The sequence below is a fragment of the Catharus ustulatus genome, chromosome 5 (genome assembly GCF_009819885.2).
Source record: "Catharus ustulatus isolate bCatUst1 chromosome 5, bCatUst1.pri.v2, whole genome shotgun sequence".
Taxonomy (NCBI): domain Eukaryota; kingdom Metazoa; phylum Chordata; class Aves; order Passeriformes; family Turdidae; genus Catharus; species Catharus ustulatus.
This window is the reverse complement of record NC_046225.1, coordinates 9542535-9565599: the sequence shown is the minus strand read 5'-3', so window position 1 is coordinate 9565599 and position 23065 is coordinate 9542535. Positions and strand designations below refer to the sequence as shown.

The window sequence follows — 23065 nt, the reverse complement described above, 5'->3', positions numbered from 1 at the left end:
GAAGCTTTGCTGACATGCTTTGGATCTTATTGCATGCATTAGAATAATAACATATTAAATACTGATTTGGACTTCCTAATTTCAGTGGTGTTGTACAATTTATACATTTTTAACAACTATCTGAATATTGTTCCTGTATTCTGATAATCAGTGAAAAATTCTATCAGGTAGATGAGGGGAACTTAGTAATCAAATTCTGTGCAACTGAAACTTTTATTTACAAGGAGAAAAGTTTGGGCAGAGGGTTTCCTGCAGGGCTGCTCTGTTACCATGCAGGTGGTCAGCCTCTGACTTTGGATATGCCCAAACAGCTGTTTGGAAAAGAAACTCTTGGCCAAGCATGGGGAGCATCCAAGGTTTGCAGCTGGGGAAACATGGTGCAAAATGTTTGCTGGTGCCATTGGTTATCCAAGGAGCCGAGTGCACAATAAAGACCCTTTCCTCATTTTCCTGTGCTCTTAGGTAGGCTTTTATTGTTCACAGCCCGGGGTGAAGCAGTGTTGGAATGCCAGCTTTAACAGGTCTCTACTGTTCCAAAAGATAAAACCCTCTAAATAGCATCCCAGGCCACAGCTCACAGGCTGTGCTGGGAATCCCATCAGCCAGCCAGCAGGTGGGCAGCAGGCTGGTTCAGCAACAACTTTGTCACCTGTAATTTTGCATTTATGCATCTTCCACATTTCACCCACTTTCACCTTCTGGTTGCTATCTTTATTCTGCTGGCTAGTAGGTTTTGCAAGTTTTTAATCCCTGCATTTGAAAAAACTGCAGGTGCTGGAAGGCTTTTACCCCCGCTGTGAGCCTGCAGGGAATCTGTGTGTCTCCAGCATTTCCTTAAGTCAGAAGCAACTCTGGCATTTTATTTCCCTGCTTTTCACCAAACAAACCTTGAGTTATTTCTTAGATTTCAGTAACAGCATAGGTGCCTTGAAGTTTTGTGGAGAATGATTCCCAAATCCTCTTTAATTCTGTGATACTAGAGATAGGTGACTGTGCTTAGGCTAAAGATAGATCTCCTGCTTGCTGGCTGCCTTGCTGGAGTGGTTCAGCTTAGAGCAGATGGCCATAAATGGAAAGAGCAACTGAAGAGAGACAGCTACCTTGGCCAGAGTGTGGATAATGGGCAACAGGTGTTTCTGCAGTCACCACTTTTGCAAACCTTTGCAAGGGTGAGGAATATGGAGTAAGCTGTGAATAGAATTGTAGTTTTACGTGGTACGCTGGGGTTTTTTTAGTCTTGCTGCTCTGTTCAAGGTGCTGTGATCTGCACTGTGTCAAACTTAACTGTGCTGTCTTGAAGTTGCATTATTTTTGATTAATTAGTTTTCTTAAACTTGCAGAACTTGAAAAAAGAACTATTTTTGCCTTCCCTTAGTTTTTGCATAAAGCGCACCCTTTATACTGTTTGTTGTGCTTCGTGTTTTTATTTAACAACCAACCTGCTAAAATATAATTATTTTTAATGTCAGAAATCAAAACAGGATATACATTTTGGAAACTAGTCTTGTATTTACATATATATATGTAAACACATAGACATATATATATTTATCCAATAGGCTGAAAATCTGAAGAGAAGTGACCTTTAGATTTTAATGGGATAATAGTTAGAGATGGTACTACTTCTCTGGTCTGCTGCATTAATTTGTAATCATCCTCATCACAATCTGATTTTTTTTCTGGTTAATTTGAAGGCAGAAGACAAATCTCAGTCTCTTTCTGTAAGCTCTTGAACTCCTCATGGAAATGAGGATCTTGCTTGTGAACCAGAAATCTAATCTAGGAAGTGACAGTGTCAGTTCTGCTTGTCTTATGTTTTCCCTAAATATTTCTGTTGACAGGAAGGTATCAAAGGTGTGGTGACATCTGATAATCTTGTGTTGTTCATGTTAAAGATTGAGAAGTATGGTTGTACAGGGATGCATGTGGACTTCTAGAAGTAACCTGTTCTCATAATTTTTTTTGTATCTTTCTGCAGTAGAAGCATCAGTTCATGGCAGTAATGTGCACTGCACAGATAAAACAATTGAAGCTGCAGAGGCCTTGCTTCATATGGAGTCTCCTACCTGCCTGAGAGATGCCAGGAGTCCTGGTATGTCAGCCACAGTCACTGCTCTTGGAGCCATTTCTCCTTCTACTAATCAGTAAAACAAGCAAAGTGGGAAACTATTTCTGTGGAGAGCCACTGACATTTGCCTGCATATTTAAAAACTACTGATTTGTTTGAGTTTTATGTGATTTCTCCACTCTGCAACAAGTACACTTACAGATTAAATAATTTATCTGAGAGGGATTATTCGGAAGAGATAGCTGAGTAATGACATATTTAAAATCAATTTTTCCCCCTGAACATCATGGAATACTTTTACACTGTGCAGGTAACAGAGCTCTGGCACAGATTGACCAGAGAGGCCATGGAGACTCCATCCTTGGAGATATTAAAAAATATCCGTGGCAAGCAGTTCTAGATGGCCCAGCCTGGGCAAGGAGTTGGACCAGATTCCCTTCTAACCCCAGCCATTCTTGGTTCTGTTAACCTGACATTTTAAATTGCTAAAATAAAGAGTTATTTTAAGGGAAAAGTATTTCTATTCATCTTCCTATTTTACCCAAAACCAATTGCAAAGTGTTACCAGCCTAAAAAGCCAGACCTTAATGTTGTTGGTTTCTTTAACTGATGTCCCTTCTGAAGTTACTTAGAATGTGTTGGATGAAATAATGGTCAAACTGAAATGTAAAAGCTACAAAACAGGAAATGGGGATCAGAGTAATGATCAAAGATGACGCTCTAATGTGTTTAAATTAAAGTTGGGTTTAGTTGTGAAGTATATTGGTGCAGTACTTGATTTTGCCTAAAACTACTGACAAGTGTGCATGTTTTGGGGAGTTGGATTGATTTTCAAGGTGACAGGATTTTGGAGCAGAAACTTCCTACACCTTTGCATTTGCTTTGTTTAAAATAATTTAATGTAAGATACATTAAAATAATCAGGTGGAAGCTTCATCAGATATTCTTCTTTTCTTCTTTTATAGTGGAAGTTTTTGTCCCTCCTTGTGTGTCCACCCCAGAATTTATCCATGCAGCCATGAGACCTGATGTGATCACAGAAACCGTGGTGGAAGTATCAACAGAGGAATCTGAACAAATGGATGTATCTCCTGTTCCAACTTCCCCTGATATCCATGAACCAATGAAAAAGAAAAAGGGTACATATGGCTTTTCATAGGAGCAATCTCAACATTTTTTCTGTTGTCCACTGCTGTGGATGGTGCAGTTGATACAGGGGGGATGGATTGGATGGTCTGATCTTTGCTAGTGCAGGTTGATGGGAGTCTGAAATGGGAGTTCTTAGAAAAATGGGTCTGCATCAAGAAAAGAGGGAGCAAGAGAATGGGCTTTGACAAGCCATAAAGGAAGGTGGTTTCTGTGTTGTGTATTTTAACAGAAAGTGGAGAAAGGATAGAGTATTCTAAGAGGACTTCAGTGGTGGGTAACCACTGGGGTCTGAAATATGGAGATATTTGGTGAGACAGTAGATTGGGGTTCATGAAATGAAGCAACAGGGTAAATACTAACTAAAAAAAATCATAAATCAGTTTACAAATTCACTGTAAGATTTTATTTGTGAAATTGTTGTCTCTCCGGTCTAATTGGCATGTCTTGGAGGAGAAACAATTTAGAACAGTGTTTGATTTCTCAGCAGGCAGCAGGGGAAAAATACACAAACTGTTTTTTCAGCAAAGGCAAACCATAAAATTTTACTCTGCATATGATTAATTCTTCTTTTTCCCCATGTATTATTTGCAGCTGGCCGTAAACCCAAGACCCAGCAATCAGCTTTATCTGATGGGTCTCCAGATCTAGGTATAAAGAAGAAACCTAGAGAAGGCAAAGGTATGGTTTTTTCATTCATTGAGTCTTTTAAAATAAGCAGTGTATGTGCATGGTATTTATTATCTTTAAAAATGTGATGGATGAGATTGTATTGACTTTGTACATATTCCTTGACTAATAGGTTCAGTTTAGTTTAAGGGGAAAAACAAATGATGATGTGTCTCTATATTGGTTGAGTGGAGAATTATGTGCAGAAGAGTTGCAGTTTCCTAATGTTTCTCCTGATAAAGAGAGGTTCCTTTCTTGGACTCCAAGCCCCTGCCATTCATTCAGCAAGAAGACACACTGGGCCGTTTGCTCACAGGTTATTTTTGAGGTGGTGTGCAGTGTGTCAGCTCTTCCCCTGGCTGCAGGTGCAAAATCTGGATCTCTTCTCCACTTAATGCACTGAAAGTTGTTTGGATATTGCTATAGCTGGGAGTAAGAAAGCTCAGTGAGCTGGAGTAGCAGCATGCTAGCTGGAAGAGTGTGCAGTGGTCAGCTCCACTGCTCTTTTGACATTTGTTTTAAAGCAAGGTCTCTGCTGTTTACGTAATTCTTTATCTGGCTACAGCTCCTGAGTCATCATGTTTGTCAGTAGGGCAAGGAAGAATGGGACTGACTTCATGGAGATGTTTGCTCATGGGAACCAGTGCAAACACTAAACTTCCCTGCAGTGCCCACAATTGCTTTAGATTTGGTGTAACAATGGAGATGACAGATTTTGCATCTGTTGTATTAAAAAATATACCTTGTTTAATTATTTCCTTTTTTTTAGTCTTCTTGAATCCTTACCTTTCTTTCTATTTCAGATTTTAGTATTACAGTTTTCCATTACCTGAACAATGCTTTCCAGTTGTCCCAGGTCCTATGTCCTGCACAAATAACTTGGGAAAGGAGGCCTGTATTTCTCTCTGTTCTCCTTTTTGTGCTGGTGAATTCAGCTCTATAACTTTTTGTTTTATGAAGTGGGAGATGGTACTACTTTGTGGTTTTTTGGAGATTTTTTAGCTTTCTTCTAAATTTATTTTATTTCTATGGCCCTTCCTAATGACCTACATATGTCTCTTGTTCTCACTAAGAATCTCATTCCACATTTTGTATTACAACTGGAAGGAATAACTTTTTTCCCTTGATGTCCTGCAAAATATTTTGTTAACTGGATTTAATTTGTTGCTTATTTTAAAAAATCACTTGCAAAGTTAGGCTATTTCATATGCAGCATGTTTTTGGAAAACCAGGAATTATTCTACAGATCAGTACTATCAGAATTAAGTCATGGAGAAGGAGAGATGATTGTGCATATTTGGAAAGGGGATCCCTTGTTGGTACTCCTTCCTTTGTGCACTCTGGGTACTTTCTGGTGCAAAGTGAGGCAGCTGTAAATCTGATTTAATTGTGTTCTAACGTTTATTTATTCTCCTGAAGCTCCTGTTTGCTATCTAATCCTGAAGCCCACTTATATTTTTGCAAAAACTGTTGCAGACCTACAGCATTTGGTGGTTGGCCCAGAAATTCTCTTTCTAAGAAGCTAAGGAATAAAGCCCCAGGAATTAATTCCCTAAAATTGAGGATGATGTAAAGATTCCCGAGTTCTCTTGTTGCCTCTTTCCTCATATAGGTCTTATTTAAACATCTCTGAAATCTAGTTGGATTTTGGTAGCTCTGGAGTCAGTACTTGCTGTTGTTTGGAGCACATTGTAAAGTACAGTTTTTCTCTATGAAGTACTTTTCCAGGAGATGGAACCTCTGATCTTTTTTTACCCTTTGAGGTTTTCAAAGATAGCTGACTTCTCAAAATCTGCAACAGTGGTCTCTGATCTACCTTAATTTATTTTAATTATCTTTGCATGGCATAACAAGTGCTATGCTAGGCCATTAAATCTCAGGAATTAATGACCTTCCTTCACACATGCACAAAAGTATAACTTGGTCCATGTCCTTGGAGGTAAAGAATTGTTATTGATGTTCTGAGGTTATTGTTCTTGTGGATCTGTCTTATTTCTCCCTTCTCAGAAACTTGAGGAGTCTCTTCCAGCTGTACAAATTGGCATGTGATCTGCTTTTTTCCTTTTGGTTCTCTTCCCCTCTTCCTAGATGACCATGGTCTGGTTGCCTTTAAAAAACTGCTTATTTACATCCTCCTCTTCTGCAGTGTCATAAAATATGCTGGCATTTTCATGCCCTGTTTACCCAAAGATGAGAAGAAAATTCTAACCTCATCCTGATGAAGAGATAGGTACTGACTTGGAACCACCTCCCAAATTTCTTTTCAGGAACTGAGAATCAGTGTTGGATTGAACAGGCTCCTGTGCTGTATAGCAGATCCCTTGGATTAGCTCCTTTCAGAATGTAAATATTTATGGAAACTTCACTAAACTTAACAGAATGAATGAGTATGTGCAGGTTACATCCTCTGTAACATTGCTTGTAATGCAGGTCATATGGAGAATTTTCTGTTACCTGTACAAGTGGTTTTCTAACACATAAATGCTTTCTGATTATAGGAAATACAACATACTTATGGGAGTTCCTCTTGGACCTTCTTCAGGACAAAAATACATGTCCTCGATATATTAAATGGACTCAGAGAGAGAAAGGAATCTTTAAACTTGTGGATTCAAAAGCTGTCTCCAGACTCTGGGGAAAACACAAAAACAAACCTGACATGAACTATGAGACTATGGGAAGAGCTCTGAGGTAAAAACCTCTTGGATCCTTAAGTTATCTACTACAATTTAAAATCTGATTCTTAATTTTGCCCATAGAAATTTAAAGACACTGAAATGTTGAAAACTTTGCCCTTCTGCAGATTTAGCCTTCAGTCTTGCAGTCCCTGTAACTTTTTATGTTACCAGTAAATTTGCAATTTTAATTCCTGAAGTATATAATTGAAAGGTAGGAATTTTTTTTTCAGGTAAATCCTGCAGATTCTTTGCCCAGTGTGTTCTAACAGCTTCTTTCCATACTTCCTTACATTGCAGATTTTACTGTGATTACTTCAGGTTTTCTTGTTAGCACAGAATTAGGTTTTCTTTAAAATCTGTCACCATGTTGCTTACTACTTAATTGTACTTTCCTTGCAGATACTATTATCAAAGAGGAATCCTGGCAAAAGTTGAGGGACAGAGGCTTGTGTATCAATTTAAGGAGATGCCAAAAAACATAGTTGTCATAGATGATGACAAAAATGAGTCCTGCAATGAAGATTTGTCAATGCCTACAGATGAAAAGTCCTTGGAAAGAGTGTCTTTATCTGCAGAAAACCTTTTAAAAGCAGCAACCTCTGCGCGTGGAGGAAAAAATTCCTCTCAGTTAAGCTGTACCAGAACAGAAAAAGCAGTCACCAGAGTTGTGAATATTGCCTCACCAGCTCATGACACATCCTCATCTCATCCTTCTACTACCACTGCTACTGTCCCAGTAACAACAGCTCCCAGGTTTGTGCTAATGTGTCTGTTAAATTTCCAAAGGCCTATTGCTAGATGTGCAGAAGGTTTGGGAATGGGTTCTTTGCTTGCTGATTTGGCTTTTTCGTTTTTTTGTTATGGTTTAAGTTTTGGAGTTTTTTTAAGAGCCAGTTAAAAATCTGTCTGTCCTTGTTGTCCTCTGTAATGGTGCCCTGTGTTTTGGCCTAAACACACATGTTTATTTTGTAGGACTGTTCGTGTGGCAATGCAAGTGCCCGTGGTCATGACCTCTCTGGGACAGAAAATCTCAACCGTGGCAGTGCAGTCAGTAAATGCAGGGTCACCGTTAATAACCAACACGAGTCCAACCACAGCAACAACCCCAAAGGTAGTAATCCAGACAATCCCTACTGTGATGCCAACCTCTGCTGAAAATGGAGACAAAATCACAATGCAGCCCACCAAAATCATCACCATCCCTGCCACGCAACTCACGCAGTGCCAGCTGCAAACAAAAACGGGGCTGTCTGGGTCAGGAAGTATCAACATTGTGGGAGCCCCACTGGCTGTCAGAGCACTAACCCCAGTGTCCATAGCTCATGGGACACCAGTAATGAGACTGTCGGTTCCTGCTCAGCAGGCCTCTGGCCAGACTCCTCCCAGAGTGATCAGTGCAGTCCTCAAAGGGCCAGAAGTGAAATCAGACACAGCCGCTTCGAAACAGGAATGTGAAGTGAAAACGCTGCAGCTGGTCAAAGAGGAGAAGCCAGTGGATGGAAGCAAGACTGTGACCCATGTAGTAGTAGTTAGTACACCCTCAGCTATTGCCCTTCCTGTAACAATGAAAACAGAAGGAATCATCACGTGTGAGAAATGAAGAATAGGTTTCTTCCAGCATGGACTTGTAACTGTTACGGTTTTGAATATACTGACATAAGTGGGGGAGGGATGTGGATGCCACCACCGAGTCCTAAAGGAGAGTTTTGGAATGTTAATAAACATGCATATGTTGAAGACTTACTGAAAAAAAAAAATATTATTTTCCCGTGTTTCAGTGGGAATTAAACCACGCTGATATGCTGATTAAAAACTGCCTCTTCCAGTTGGGAAACAGCTGAACCTATGGAGAAGAAAAGAGAGAGGGACTGAAAAGGGACCAAACAATTTCACTACGCTACCGGTTACCAAGTTACACTAAGACCTGAAACACTAAGAGAGAGCTGTGTGAGAGGTTTGCCTTGGTTTTCAGTTTTCAGGGGGAGAGGAAAGTCTCATTGTTACACAAATGGCAAATTTGATGCATTTTCTGTTTTTTAAACCAGCGATTACTACTGTGCCCACAGTACTCAACTGGTGCTATGTGAAAAACTATGCTACTAGGTGTTGTAGGAAATGAAATAAAGGAGATTAAAGAGCTTCTAAAAGAAGACAGAGGCCTAGAGGGATTTTTGTATCATACAGCTTAAGCAGATTCAAATTGAAAGCCTTAGACTGATTTTCAGTTATCTTTCTTGAAATAAGCTAATGGCTTGTTTGTGTAAAGCTTTTTTATTAAAACAAATTTTTTAAAAACCTTGTACCTAGCACAGTATTGTTATAGAATAACATGTAACATATTTTGTATGGTAGTTAAAAGTCTGTCTAAATTTCTTAATCGTGGACAAAGTAGCAGCAGGTTTTCTGCCTTCTGCTGTACCATGCCTGTTTCTCTCACTTAGCCTTGACATCTGTGCATACATTTCAGTTTCAGCTCTACTCTCACTTCAAAGGTCACACCCAGCATGAGCTTCTGTCAGGTAGTTCTAAACCTGTAAATTTTTTTAGTTGAAGTTAAGAGGGAAGTACCAGTGTTCAGAACGAACTATAATAGTTTGTATATTCAACATTTGAAGTATATTCTATTTTGTTGTACTCTTGTTTCAAAGTGTATTCAAGTAGGTTTTACTGAAATACAGAAAGAAAATTTAATGGTGTTTGTTGTGCTCATTATTTTTTTCTTCTTCCCTTTCTGCTAACCTGTTAACCTTTTTCTCTTATTTGAAATCTTCCAGGCATTCATCCTAATATAGGTGATACAGTGTGAAATTTTGGGACTCCCCCCTGCTTCAAAGGGCTGGCCAGCTCTCTCACTCAGTTGTTTAAATACCTGTGAAGCTTGCTGTAGCTGGTGAGGTAACTTTGGGAAGGGGTCTAGTTCTTGCACATTTTCAGGACTCTGAACTACCTAACTGCTCCTCCAACTACACCAGATATTATTAACTCCATGTTTCCAGTCCATGTGCACAGCTTGAAATGTAGCTTACCCTGGTTTCACTGGCACATCAGCCTCTGGGGTAGTCAGCCCAGTGGGCCCCCAGTTCCTAGGGATGTACCCTGAAAAGGCTTCAAGCAGGAACTTGGGTAATCTTGAAATTATTAAAAGTCTAAATGATCATCATACTTCGTGCCTGGAGGAGCAGTTTTAACAGCTGTCTGGAACTGAGGTCTTCTGTAATGCTAAAAGACACCAGAATTAAATATGTCACATGCTGAGAGCCAGGTTATGTGTAGAGTCCTAGCAGCAAGGCCCATTCTTCCCTTTAACTGGTTAAGAAAAGTGGAAATAGCTCCACACAGCCAGGCCAGCATGTGGGGGACTCTGAAAGGCTTCTGGAAAAACTATTGTGTTTCATCCTCTTGAGCAGGGAAGTGGAGTTTAAGAACAAAATGAAGCTGAAGCAGATAAAAATGGTGTAGAAGGCAGCAATCCCAAGAATCAAAGTTTCTTACACATGGACTGTGTTTCAGGCATGGGGTAGAGGACAAAGACCCCTTCACACAAGGAAACGGAGAGAGAAGAGGACTTCTTTTTTCTAAAAAAGAGGTAAGAAAGGGAAGCAGGGGAAGCTGAGCAATCACTCTGTTAATCTGGCAGTCTGAGAGGCACTAATGTTCTGTGCAAAGGGAAGTGGAGCAGTGTAAAGAGAGGTAGATGGAACAAATCTGAGCCAAAAGACAGGAAGAGAGAAACAAGAGTTTTTAAACCTACAATTGTAAGTCCAGTCTAAGAAACCCTATCCTAAATGGCTGTTACTTGACTGTATCTGAAAGAGAAGCTGTATCTCAGAACATGAAATACCTATGTCGAGTATTTGTAATGAAGACCTTTCCAGCACCTAATTTAGATACACTGGAAGTCAAATGGGGACAAACTATTTTCCTGGAATTAGATGAGGATCTCCAGCTGATGACCTTCTTTTAATGCCAAGACTTCATCATGTAATGGCAAAAACTAGAGGAATGAAGGCACCCAACTGCACTGCTGGTGGGACAGTCAGCTCTGAGACACTGCCAGTGCTGTGTCTTGCCACAGAACCAGTGACGGTCCTTTGGCTCTCTCCCCTGGCCACCAGTGAGTGGCACATGATCCTGGCTACCAGAGGATATTTAAATGAAGTACATGAAGTGCTGTGAGAATCTCAGTCTGTGTGAGGATGTGCTGTAACTGAAATGGAAAGGGGACTTAACTTCTGTACATTACTGTGTTTTTACTGGTGGTGTTGGAGGATGTGACCTCAGGGTGAGGCAGCTTTGGTCAGGTTTGTAACACCTGAAACAGAGGAAAGGAACACTAGAGTATTGAAACAGTGTGTAGCTATACTGCCAGGCTTTTGCAGTTGAAAAACCTGCTGTTTTGTACATGTGTGAAAGTGGGACTCCCTTTTATATCTGAATCTGGTGGCTCCTGTAGAAGGATCCAGGCTTAACTCATCCTTGGCAAGCAGTAACTCATAGATGTGTGGGTAGAATGAAACTTCTGTCAAGTGAGTATGCTTTATACAGAAGGCATTGAGACATAGACAGACTTGGTACCACTGATCTTGCAGATAAAAACTATTTTTAATTTTCAAACCCACTGTTTTAAATTCTAGAATGAAAAGGATAATGCTGTGTAATCCACACGGGAAAAAAGTCTTAACTATGAGTTGCAACTCAGAGTAAGTGTCTGAGTATCAAGAAAAGTTGAAAGGGGAATAATCTGGTTCCAGAGACAGCTGTTTTTGTTAACCCTGTTGCATATCTTTCCCAGTGAGGTGTTCTGGGCCTTGACACAACTCAGGTTGTCTGGGTAAAGTGTGCTGAAAGGAAGGCTGAGCTCTTGGGATCCTCTGTTAATTGATTTCATCAACTTTGTGGCTTTGGAGAGTTAAATCTGAGGTGATCCAGGGGCAGTCAGAAGTTGAGGAGAAAAGTGAAGGTACTTGAAGCCTCAAGTTCATGCTCAGCAGGACATGTGCATCATGTTGCTGGCAGAACAAGCTAAGTGCAATTCTGCCTTGTAGAGACAGTTCAAATAGCAGCTGTTAAGCTTATTAAGAAGATCCAAATGACACTATGTATTTGGAATCTAATTGTTCTCCAGGAGAGATGGTGTTTTAATAAGCTTGCTGCAGCTTCTGCCTTTCAGCAAATTAAACAAGTGGGTCATTTCTTCCTGCAGCTTGCTTGAGAGTGAGGGAAAAGTGTCACTGCTAAAGCTAAGACAGCCTTTATTCAAGATGAAAGCAAGGGATCTGTGGAGACTTTTTTTAGCCTTGGTGTGCTTATAAGGAATCCATAAGAAGAGCTTGGAAGACTTTTTTTACTGTTAAGGGTTATACTGCTGCATAGGGAAGAAAAATCCTTTCTGCTTCTTGTGAAAAATATTTAGTGTACTGATATTTATAGCTGGCAAAAGTGTTTCAGTGCTGCAGGCTTGCCTCTTGCTGCATAAAGCAAAGCAAGAGCAATAATTCATTTAAGTTTTCCAAAGGAGTCTGTCTGCAAAATAAATGATGGGATGTACTGGAATAAAAGGCTGAAGCTGCCTGGGAATTTACCAGTTAATTTCTGTGGCCTGTCTACGTTTTTATTAAAATCCAGCAGACAGGGCTCCCCATTGGGCTGGAGCAGGCAGAATTGCCTTGAGATGGGAAGAGTCATGAGCCTTTTCAGTTATTCCACCCCTCCTTGCCTTCAAAATTACCCTTTAAGGAGTTGAAGCAGTGAACATCTACTGTAACATGTCCAGGATGAAAGAAGAATCCCAGCCCTTTCCACTTCAGAAGAGGTTCTGCAGTGATGGCAGTACCATATAAATCATGCTCTTTCTCAACAGTTTGCTTTCTTGTGCAGGAGAATTAATGTTGTAAGCAGGGGTATGAATTAACATGTCTTAAGAACCACACAGATACCATATACTGCACTGTGAGAGTGACAGTGGGGATTCTGCAGCTGTGATAGTTCAGTTCCTGCTAAAATCCTCTGTAATCCAGCCTGTGGCTGTGGGAAAGGTGCCACACTGATGGACACCTTGACTGGCCTGAGGAAAATGGAGCTGCTTATACAAAAGTGAAATGAAATCATGGGTTTTTTGGTGGGAGTGGTGGGGTTTTTTGGTATGGTTTAGTCTGTTTTTAAGTACAGACCTGATCTTTGCTCTCAAGTCAGGACTCTCTACCACAGGTATAATTTCTTCCAGAAACTGCCAAAGGAGTCTGGATGGAAGCTCCAGCCTCTGATGTGAGTTTTTGTGGTAGATGAGCAAGGATTTGACTTACTAAAGATACTGTCTTATAGGTCTACGTTGTGATGTTGATTTTAGAAGTGTTTAGCTGCAGATGACTACAGACATTCATTAATGGCTGCTTGTATTATTTCTCCTCCTTGCAAGACCATTTGAGGAAAGGTCTTAAGAGAAAATAATCCTAAAGGAAAAGCACTGCACTCACCCCCTTTCACAACTGAGGGCAGCCAGCACCATAAAAAGGAAGCTGTCAGTGCCTAGTATGAAACATGGCAGCAAGGCTCAAAGGTCAGTCTTTCTGTGGGACATTGTGAGTGTTGCATCTCTTACCTAAAATCTCCCCCAAAAGTGTCACCCTTGTGGCTTCCAGGGACAGTTTGCTCTTTCTGAAATTCCAGCCAAAGGAGGTGCTGGCATGGTGCATGTGCCTGGTTAGAGTATTCACCAAGGCTGTTGTCTCCTATGTTATAAAATCCTTTCTGTCTGGGCAAAGTCAAATCCACGTAAATCCCAGGCTGGTTAAAGGAGCCTGTGCTTGGAAGCAGACATTGCCCTCAACCTGCAAGGGTCAGGACCACGTGCAGAATGTGTTACAGCTGCACAACACATTTGTTTGCCTGATGAGGAGTGTGTTTGTGTGGGAATTTGGGACTTCCAGTCACCAGGCTCCAGATTTCCCTTCTCAGCAATGAAAGTATAGTAATTTATGGGCTGTGTAAAGGTCACACCTGTGGCATTTCTTCTCTTCAGATGAGGTTTTAAAAGAAAGTGGCTGATAAAGCTGCACCTTGTAAGGGGCCAGTCTTCCCAGGGACACTTAGCAGCCCTCAGGGAGGAATTCTTGCACCTTGCTCTGCAGGACTAGCTAGGTTTGCAGCTCCACATAACCATTGGAAAGGGAAATATTTACAGTAATACAGTGTAGGGTTCCTCTCTACCTAGAAGAGTGAGCAGCTTAACAGATAAGCATAACTCCCTTCCCTTCAGACTTGGGAAATTTGGACATTCCAAGCTGGAGAAAGAGTGTGCTGTGAAGGCAAAGCAGCCATGTCACTGTGAGATTAAGGATAAGGGCTGAGGAAAAGAGGGCTGGAAGGGGAAGCATCAGCTCAAGCTAGTTGAGACAGGTCACCTCCTTGCAAGAGGAACTTGGGACAGCAAAGTGAGAAAGACAGCAGCAGAGATATTATTTTTTTCCAAAGAGTTTTATTAATAAACACCTGGAACATTTAAGAGTTACTATGCACCCTACTTCACATGGAAATACTGCTTTATTTACCCTGCCATCTCTTCCTCAACTCTAAATGTCAGCCCAACTCCAACTGTTGTCCCTCTTCCCTCCTCTCTTCCTATGTCATTTTCTGGCATGATGGCATGTTTACAATCCATATATGCAATTCCTATGTCACCCATGAGCAATCCCAGGAGTTAACATGCTAACACATCTCTGTTGTAGCCCAGCTGCTTTGCCAGAGTTCCCCTGGTCACAGGAAGAGGCTCCTGAACAGTTGCTGTACGATTTCCAATCAGATGCAGGATCACCAACTTCTCTCAATAAATAAATTTTATCTTATAACAGGTTCCAGTGTAGCTTTAGACTCTGAAGATAAATAAAAGAAAATCTTTCAACATTAAGACTGGCCCTTTACTGAAACAGCAAGATTGACAAGACTACAAATTTAAACCACTTAGAAAAGTAATACTCAAAGCAGAGGAAGAAATAGTCCCTGGTTAGCTGTGTCCTCCAGAGGGAAGCACAGAAGAGATGAAGGTACAGTCACTGTACAGCCTACAGGCTGTATGTGTGTGACAGACACATGCACATTGTTCTGGGAAAGTGAGGGTGTTATTCTAGGTCATGGTCAGCCTTTGTTTCCTCACCTGCTCTCTTTGGAGGGGGCCTTCCTCACACTTCTAATGAATTTGTCATCTCAGGTCATGGAAAAATTACATGGTCACACTACTATGAGCTCAGCTTTTTGTCTAAACTGCATTAAACTTCCTTCATATTGCAACAGAAAAAGATTTAAGAAAATCTCACTGGGTAGTCAAACCTCATTCCCTTTGGTACTTGCAGAAGCTTAACATGAAATAAATAAAATTAGCATGCTGTCAGGGCAAGTTGTTTTACAAACACAAGTGTTTTGATTTAAATACTAAGGCCTCCACATTCATTAGAGGATTAAATCCTTAAAACAGGGGACTTAGTGAAAGGACAAAGCTCATTTCCCTTCTAGTTTTCAAACCCATGGCATGATGAGAACACAGTCTTCCTTCTTCCTCCCTCGAAGGCTGAACAGCAAGTGTAACTCCAAAACAAGTGCCTGAAATAATGGTTAGTCAACAGTATTTCCTCATCTTTCAACAGCATTTGGCTTCAAAGGTTTTTTCTAAAATAAAAGACTGGCGAGTTCAGACACTGCAATACCAGGTGGCATTCCAAGACATCACAGCAGCCTGTCAGGGTCCTGATTAAAACTAAAGTCACAGACGAGGGACAGGTGGTCAGAAGGGTAATTGAAGGAGGGCAGCCTGTTGGGCCCAATTTGCTCTTCAGTCAGCAAGCCCAGGGCTGAGGTCACATTCAAGGCATGCTGGGAGTACCAGATATAATCCAGAGTGTGCCTGCACTCCCCCGAGGGCCGGATCTTCCAGGTGGTGTAGGGGGGCTCCGACTGCCCGTCGGGGCTCAGCACCTTGTAGGCGCTGTTCAGATTGAGGCTGGAGTTGGAGAACTCCCTGTACACCTCCTCGGTGGGCTCGGCGTTGAAGTCTCCGCAGACAATCAACGGGATCTTGGCTCCTTGGGTGATGTCCTTGAGGTTCTGCAGGAGGTCGCAGCCCTGCGCCGAGCGGAACCTCTCCCATCCCGTGCGCGCTTTCAGGTGGGTGACGGCGATGCAGAAGAGCCGGCCGGTCTCGTGGCACTTGAGCGTCTGGGCGATGGCCACCTGGTTGGTCTTCAGCTTCATGGCGGTCAGGCGGATGTTGGCGCTGCTGACCAGCTCGAAGCGCTCCTTGAGGAAGAACATGGCGCAGCCGTCCGGCCCGTTGTTGTGCTCCACGTCCAGGCACGGCGACCACGGCTTCGGGAAGAAGGTGCACTGGTAGCCCAGGCGGCTGAGGAGCGGCTCGAACGTGTCGAAGTAGTGATCCACCTCCTGAAGGCACAGGATGTCGGGCTTGTAGGCGAGGATTTCCTCCAGGATGAGGCACTTCCTCTCCTCCCATTTCAGAGCTTCCATGGGGCACTGAACAAAGTTGTCTTTGCCTTCCCCGAGAGCTGCAATTAGCAGGGAGGGGGCACAAAAACCACAAAGGGTTAACAGCTGAAGCAGCCTGTCATGCCCCAGGTTTTAGCACTTTACATGCAGCTCATGGGCTCTCCAGGTCACTTTAGGGGTGCCAGGTTTGCCAACAGGTGTGAGAACCCCTTCTCAAGTCACTGACTCATTCTAAAAAAAACTAATTTCCTTTTACACATAAATGATATATTAAGACTTTCCCCCCTCTGCCCCACTACACAAATCCAAGTATCTCCACTGCTGCAGCTTAAGCCAAAATAAAATGACATGGGTTAAAAGTGACTTATCCCAATGAGGGAAATTTCCCATACCCAAAGATTTTAAGAGGAGGCCGCTGCACTCGTCAACTTACAGCCTTGATTCAAAACTAGCAGTTAAAATTATTTTTAAGCATTGAGAATTCCCGTAGCTCACCAATAAGGTAATCAGAAACTGAAGACAAATTTTACAAATAAAACTTTGGAAAAGGATGAGTCTTCTCATGGGGTCACAGCTTTTAGAGTACACTGTGTTCAGTTAAGGCAGGAATTCAGGGCTACCTCTGGCATCAGAGCTGCAAGGAGAGACCTTTTTTCCTTTCCTATGGGACAGAAGGAAATGCACTACTTCAAAATATTCCCCCTGGCCCTCAGTCAGCTGTATCTCATGTAGTTCACTCCCTTCCCTTTGCTCTGCCAGGGTTTTCATTGCTGCATGTGGTCTCAAGGCCACATCTGAAGCCCACAAACATCTCCTACCTTGGGCGAGGATGTTCCACTGCATGACCCGGATGGGGCGGTGGTTACTGGCAGTATTCTTCTTCAGATTCACAAAGTTCCTCTGAAAGCGGGGTGGCCTCTTCTGCAGAACGATCTGGCATTCCTCCAGCAAATCCTTGGGGTCTATAGGATCCAGCTGTGCTGGGTCCAGCTGCTCCAGGCACTCCTGGTGCTGGGACACGGCGCCACTGCTCAGCGTCTTGGCGAGCACACTGTAGAGCCGGCTGGTGCTGTTTCCCATGGAACACACTGCAAGGGAAAGGAAAACCGGTGTTAGAGATGGCCCACCACAGCTCTTCTCATCACCTGGGTACCTTCTGCAGTGCCAGCCACTGGTGGTTTCTGCAACAGCCTGACCTGAGTCTGAGACAAAGTAAGAAGGATGCAGAGATAGGGTTAGTCCTGTCCAGTCTCGTGTTCTGCCTGTCGTCAGCCTGCAAACAGCCTGCTTTAAAACATCATGCTGCTATCTTCTAAGGCAATACAGAAGTCTTCCAACCAGGATAGCAGGGCTAAGATTAACTGTACATGTTGTAAAAACACAAAAGAGCATACTTTCTCCCTGTTCATAGAGGAGAGAGCCCAGCAGGCACACAAATGCTGCCTGCTCCTTATTTCATGGGCAGCATTTGCTTCTGAAGATGGCACTCTGTATGGCCTGGTACCCTGTGTCCATCTGGGATGCCTCCCGGCTGCAACTACAGCCTGCAGGCAGCAGGGTGACTCACTCCCTCAGGCTAGTACTTAGTAGGAACTCTGCTCAAAGCTTCATTTATCCCCAAAGCAGTAATGTTGCATGAGCATGAAGCAGCCAGATGCTTCTGCTGGCTTAGACCTCAGCTTGTGGAATGGAAAAGGCAGTGTCTCCCAGCTCCACATCCCTCTGTTCACTCCCTCCTTTCTCCCTTTATTTCCTCACTCTCCTGTGCTGTGCCCCAGCTCAGCAGTGTTCCCTGCAGCCCTCCCTGGGCCCCAGGCACCTCCTGTTCCTTTGGCCATCCTACCCACATGAGACCTGCACACAAGCTGCTGCCCCAGCTCTCCCTGCTGGATGGGAGGTGTGGCCCTGCTCTGTTTTGCTCTTTGGCTTATGCATAATTTGTGGTATTTCTGTGTGCAAGAGCTCTCCAACCCAAGCTCAGGGAGAGGGCTTTGCTCCTTCAAACAGGCAGGAAGGAGTGCTTGCACCACAGCAACTTGCATAAGAGGCAACGCTGAGTTTTGTTGTTGTCTCAACTTACTTATTTACTCTGAATGCCTTTTGCAAAGGAAATCTTAAGCAAAAGAACTTCAGTGTTGCACTGCTGTTGGCCCACAGGGGTTTTTAAGTAGCTTTATTTGTACATTTGAGATACTTAAAAAAGTAAAATGATGAAATTGTCATCTTGTGCTCGCACCTTGCAGCAGATTTGGGGTGCTACCCAACTAACATGTTCAGACTGAACTACAGCACTACCAATTGTAAGAGCTGGTGACAGATGTACAGTGACAGGCTAGAGGGGCAGGCAGTAAGATGGACATCCAGTTCAATAAACACACTCAGGAGGAAAAGAAAGACTCTGCAGTATAAGCCTCATGTCCTTGTATTTAGGAAAATGGATACTTTTTTAAAAGACACTAAAAACTACTTGCTTTAATGTGTGTTTTGTATGTGTAAGGCCATGGAACAGCTCCAAGAAAGCTGTGAAATGGGAATTTAGATTAGATACAGGATGTTTCTCCTCATCTCTGTCCTTTCAGTAAAAGTGAGAGGAGTTCCTCAAACTGAGATGTGATCTTGAGCTCACACACATGAATGTCTTTCCAGGGAAGCCACGTGTAGTGTTGCAGTTTCTGGAGCCCTTCTCAGTTTACAATTCCTCTCCAGAAGCCAAGTACTGCTGAAGTGCAAGAAGTGGCATTTAACAGTGAGGGAAAACACAAAATGCCTAAGCATTTTGACACAGCTGTAAGGGGAGAGGGAGAAGGAATGAAAGCATGCTCTGTGCTGGATACAGAACAGTACAGTTTACACATAGCCAGGGCTGCTATGCAGGAACCCAAAGAAATCAACAGAGCTTTTAATAGATACTCCACAGGGAGCCACTCACCTATTTTTAGGACAGGTACAGCCCATGGCTAAGTGCTGCAACTGGAGATAAGCCCCTGTTTTCTGCTGCATCAGGGTTGCTGTCAGTAGCTGAATACAGCCATGCCATGGATCAACATGGCTCACATGGGACTCTCCAGAGGAATATTTGGAAATAATTGCCCTCCAAGAAGCCATTAGCAAGCTCTTAGGCTGCTTGTGGCTTGACCTGAGTCAGAGGGATGATGAAAGGGACAAGGCAGGTGTAATACAGCTGCAGTCAAAGGTCTGTTGGCAAAGCCCTGAGCAGCTTACAGCTGTTACAGCAGGATCAAGACTAAGCTCAGCCTCCACCTGCCAAGCTGCAAACAAAGCCAGAGTATTGTCTAAATCTCATCATCCCTGGGATCATGGTGTATCCAGCTCTTTATGGGGGTAAAGCACAGCCTACCCTTTACTATGGCCCAGAACTGATCTGACAGCTTTTAAAGTCATGTCTCAGGAAGGAAAAAGAGCTTCAGTCTTCTTTTGAGGACCCAGAGAAGATTGTGTGAAAGAAGGTCTGTAAATTAAGCACTTTCAGCCCTGGTATAGGTGGCTTGAAAGTTCTTGGCTGAAGGAGGAGGCTCCTTGGGAAGAGTCCAGCTTAAGATGACTGCTTATCTGCACGAGTTCTTTGTACCCAAAGTGCTGAAATCATGCCAACACAGACTGAGGTGTTCTGCAGAACAGGGGCCAGGCCAACAACCTGAACGTGAAAACTCCCAACACAAAATTGATTTTGTTATTTCTGCAATAGTGAACCATGTCCACAGCAGTCCAGCTGTACAAAACAAGGTCACCACTCTGAACTCTTACAGTGCAAGCTAAGTGAGCTGCAGCTGGCTGGGATAATGTGTGCTGCCAGTGCTGTGACACTGTGGTGCTGGTGAGGGCAGAGGCACAAGCAGACCCCTGAGCCTGCACTGTAGCAGTGGATTGCAAACAGAATTCTCTTGGTGTGATGTAACAGGGAACATCAACTCAGCAATTACTCTTCATGTTGCTCAAAATCAAAAAGTTCCTTCCTCTCAGCAAGGGTGGTACCTCAGCATAGTGAGGGCAAGGGATGAGTTCAAACTGTGAATTAAATGTAAGAACAGGATCATCCAGTAGAGAAGAGATGAACTTCTAGGATCTCAGCAGTGAGCTATCAGAGACTTTAAGGACTTTGCTTCAGAAGGGGAATGGCCCCTGACCTTTAGGGTAAGGCAAACAACATTCTCATTGCCCTTCCTTTCAGGTCATACCTCCCAGCACCACTTTCAGCCAGAAGCCCTACCCTGCTTCACAAGGCTTTCCCTGCCAAGTGAATGTCTCCACACAGCCGCAGTCTGGAGTTACAGGGCCCCAGAGGCTGGCAGCAGCCAGAGATGCCCTCCCTGGAACCCCAGTTCTAGGAACAACTTGACAGGCGCCACCCCCATGTGACAAAGTCTGTGCCACCACGGTATCATACTACATGGACAGCCTCTGGGACAGCGAGGAGAGCTTGTCAGAGCAAGGCAGAACCTGCCTGTTCTCCACAAGCAACACCAGAAAGAAGAGGGAACCCTAAATCTGCCGCCAGTACTATACAGAATCAGTAATTGGCACAAGCTCTGGAAACCTTTATCTTCATGAGCGCTTTATTAATCATGAGCTCGATTCTGCCAGCTCTCAGATGCATATGCTCCTCTTCCCTGTAGTGCCATGAAGCTTCAATCCTGCCATATGGCATCCTGGCCCAGCTGTTCAGCAGGAGGAATGGAAGCACCCTGCCCCAAGCTTTTATAACCCAGCAGCAACAGGGAATGAGCTCACTTCAGCCCAGCCCCAGCTGAAGGCAGTAGGGCAAAATGGAACTGGGTGCCAGATATGTAATACAAATCAAACATACTGAGCTGTGGCTGCTCTATGGCTGCAAGTGTCCAAGCCCAGCTTGGATGGGGCTTTAAGGAACCTGATCCAGCGAGAGGTGTCCCTGCCCATGGAGGGAGGGCTGGAAGCAATGACCTTTAAGGTCTCTTCCAACCCAAACCATGCTGTGATAAAGGGTTGGGCTTATCAGCTGCCCCACAGCGACAGTGTGGAGCTGCTCTCCGAGCGGTTCCGGGTGAGCATTCCGAGCCATGGCCAGAGGCAGTGAGCTGGCTCCGGCTGGATGTGCCCGTGGGCGCGTCCCTGCTCTGCCCCGATCCAGGCATGGGAGGTGTCCGCACAGGCACACCTGGGCGCCTCCCAGGCCTCATGTGCGGAATGAAGACGTTATTTAACTACAGAAAGGTGCAGGCAAACAGGGTGCGGACACACAGAGGGTAACCCGAGCTGCTCCCTGGTGAGAACACCCGCGGAGAGCCGAGCCCATCCCGGCTACCCCAGGGCGTGCTGCCGACAGCGGCATGGGCACACCGCCCCGAGCCTCCCCAGGCAGCCCAGCCCACCGATACCCGGCTTTATTCCAAGCGCCAGCCCACGCCTGGGCGCAGCACAGCGTGCCAGGACAGCCCGCAGCTCCAGCGGGCCGTCCGCCCGTGTGCGCGGGGCTGCCCCGGAGCCCACGGCCGCTCCAGCCCCGGACAGGGCTGGCGAAGGGACACGGAACCGGGGCGGCCGTGCCTCGCTCGGTACCCACCTGTGCGGGGCGGCGTGCCCGGGGCGGGCGGGCCGCCCGCTGCTGCCCGCGGGGCGGCGGGGCCGGGGGCCGCGGGCTGCGAGCGGGGCCGCGGCAGCGGCAGGCGGGAGGCGGCGGCGGGAGCGCAGCACAGGGCGGGCAGGGCCGAGCAGAGGCAGCGCGCGGAGCTCTGGTACATGCTCCCGGCGGGACGGAGCGGCACCGGCAGGGATCGGGCGGATCAGAGCGCGGCTGGTGCGGTGCCCGCCCCGGGCCGCGCTTATAGAGGCGGCGGCGCGGCGCGCACGGCGGGCACTACCACCCTCACCCGAGGGGGAGACGCGAGGTGCAAACAAACCCTCCCGGCACCGCCACCCGCACACCGAGCCCGCCCGCGGGCACAGAAGGGGCGGCGCTTTCCGCACCGTCCCGCGGCTCCCGCTGCCGCTGCCGGAGGGTTGTGCGATGGGAAGAACGCGCCCCGTGGCCGCTGCCGCCTCCCCCGGCCCGGCGTACAGTGGTGTGTCCCGGAGGAGGTTTCCCGCCGGTGACGCCAGCACGGGGCGCCCTCTGCTCCCACGGACGTCACGGCTCGGCCCAGCCCGGCTCAGCTCGGCCCGGAGCAGCCCGGAGCAGCAGGGATCTGCACACGTGGGAGCCCATCCGCAGCCGCACGGGGCTGCGCACCGCCTGCGACAGGCGCTGGGCTGCCTCGCTGGCACACATGCCGCTCCCCGCGGCCGCAGCAGCACGTGGAGAGAAGCGCGCTGCCCAGCGCGGCACCGCATCCCGCACCCAGCACCGCATCCCGCACCCAGCACCGCATCCCGCACCCAGCACCGCATCCCGCACGGAGCCGGGCTGGGGGAGAGCACTGGAGCCCCCCAAAGCAGGGAGCTGGGGGCGCTTCTGCTGGGAGCTCTTGTTTCTTGTTCCGCCTGCTTCCCGAGTCCTCTTTGCTCCTTGTATCAGGCCAGAGAGGCAGCCCGGAATTCCTGTGCTGAAATTAGGGCAGTGCCCGCAGCTAGTCTGAACAGGCTTCCTTCTGAAAAGATGACTTTTTTTTTTTTTTTTTTTTTTTTTCCTCTCCCCAGAATGTTTGATAAACTACCGAGGGAGCCTGGGGTAGGCAGTGCCCATGTGAGGGATGCTGCTGCTGGAGCTAGGATAAGCTGGCAGCATGGCATTAGACCTGCTTAAGCAACCTGTTTTTCTCAGGCTTTCCCTTGCCAGAAGGATGGCATTAGGGCACAGCAGCTGATCCCTGTGTTCCCTGTGTTTTGGTGCTCCAGTGCCTGCTGACAAGTTTTTTTTTGTTTGTTTTTTTTTGGTTTTTTTTAGGGTGGTTATAGCCATCTTCTGGAAACAACAGGGAATAGTAGAGTCATTTAGGGGGAAAAGACCTCCAGGACCATCAGGAAGGTTTTGTTTGGGTGCTGGGGGTGTCCCTCTCTTGGAGCTCCCCAGCTCCAG

General features: G+C 45.3%; 2 protein-coding genes across 6 annotated transcripts in view; one reads left to right on the top strand and one right to left on the bottom strand.

Moving 5' to 3' along the window:
- Nucleotides 1-9252, top strand: part of ELF2 (E74 like ETS transcription factor 2) — a 28139-nt gene extending 18887 nt beyond the window's left edge. For all 5 annotated transcript variants that reach the window (XM_033060768.1, XM_033060772.1, XM_033060769.1 and 2 more), the window contains 6 exons: nt 1979-2092; nt 3034-3207; nt 3809-3895; nt 6382-6574; nt 6961-7314; nt 7534-9252. In XM_033060768.1, coding sequence (XP_032916659.1) covers nt 1979-2092; nt 3034-3207; nt 3809-3895; nt 6382-6574; nt 6961-7314; nt 7534-8161 — 1550 coding nt within the window. In that variant the 3' untranslated portion in view covers nt 8162-9252. The remainder of the gene's footprint in view (nt 1-1978; nt 2093-3033; nt 3208-3808; nt 3896-6381; nt 6575-6960; nt 7315-7533) is intronic.
- A 4763-nt stretch (nt 9253-14015) lies between these two features.
- On the bottom strand, nt 14016-21855 carry NOCT (nocturnin). The gene is made up of 3 exons (XM_033061249.2): nt 21614-21855; nt 16872-17141; nt 14016-16112 (listed from the first exon to the last, which is right to left on the bottom strand). The coding sequence occupies exons 1-3, from the start codon at nt 21789-21791 to the stop codon at nt 15277-15279; spliced, it is 1284 nt and encodes a 427-aa protein (XP_032917140.1). The 5' UTR covers nt 21792-21855; the 3' UTR covers nt 14016-15276.
- Between the last annotated feature and the right edge of the window lie 1210 nt (nt 21856-23065).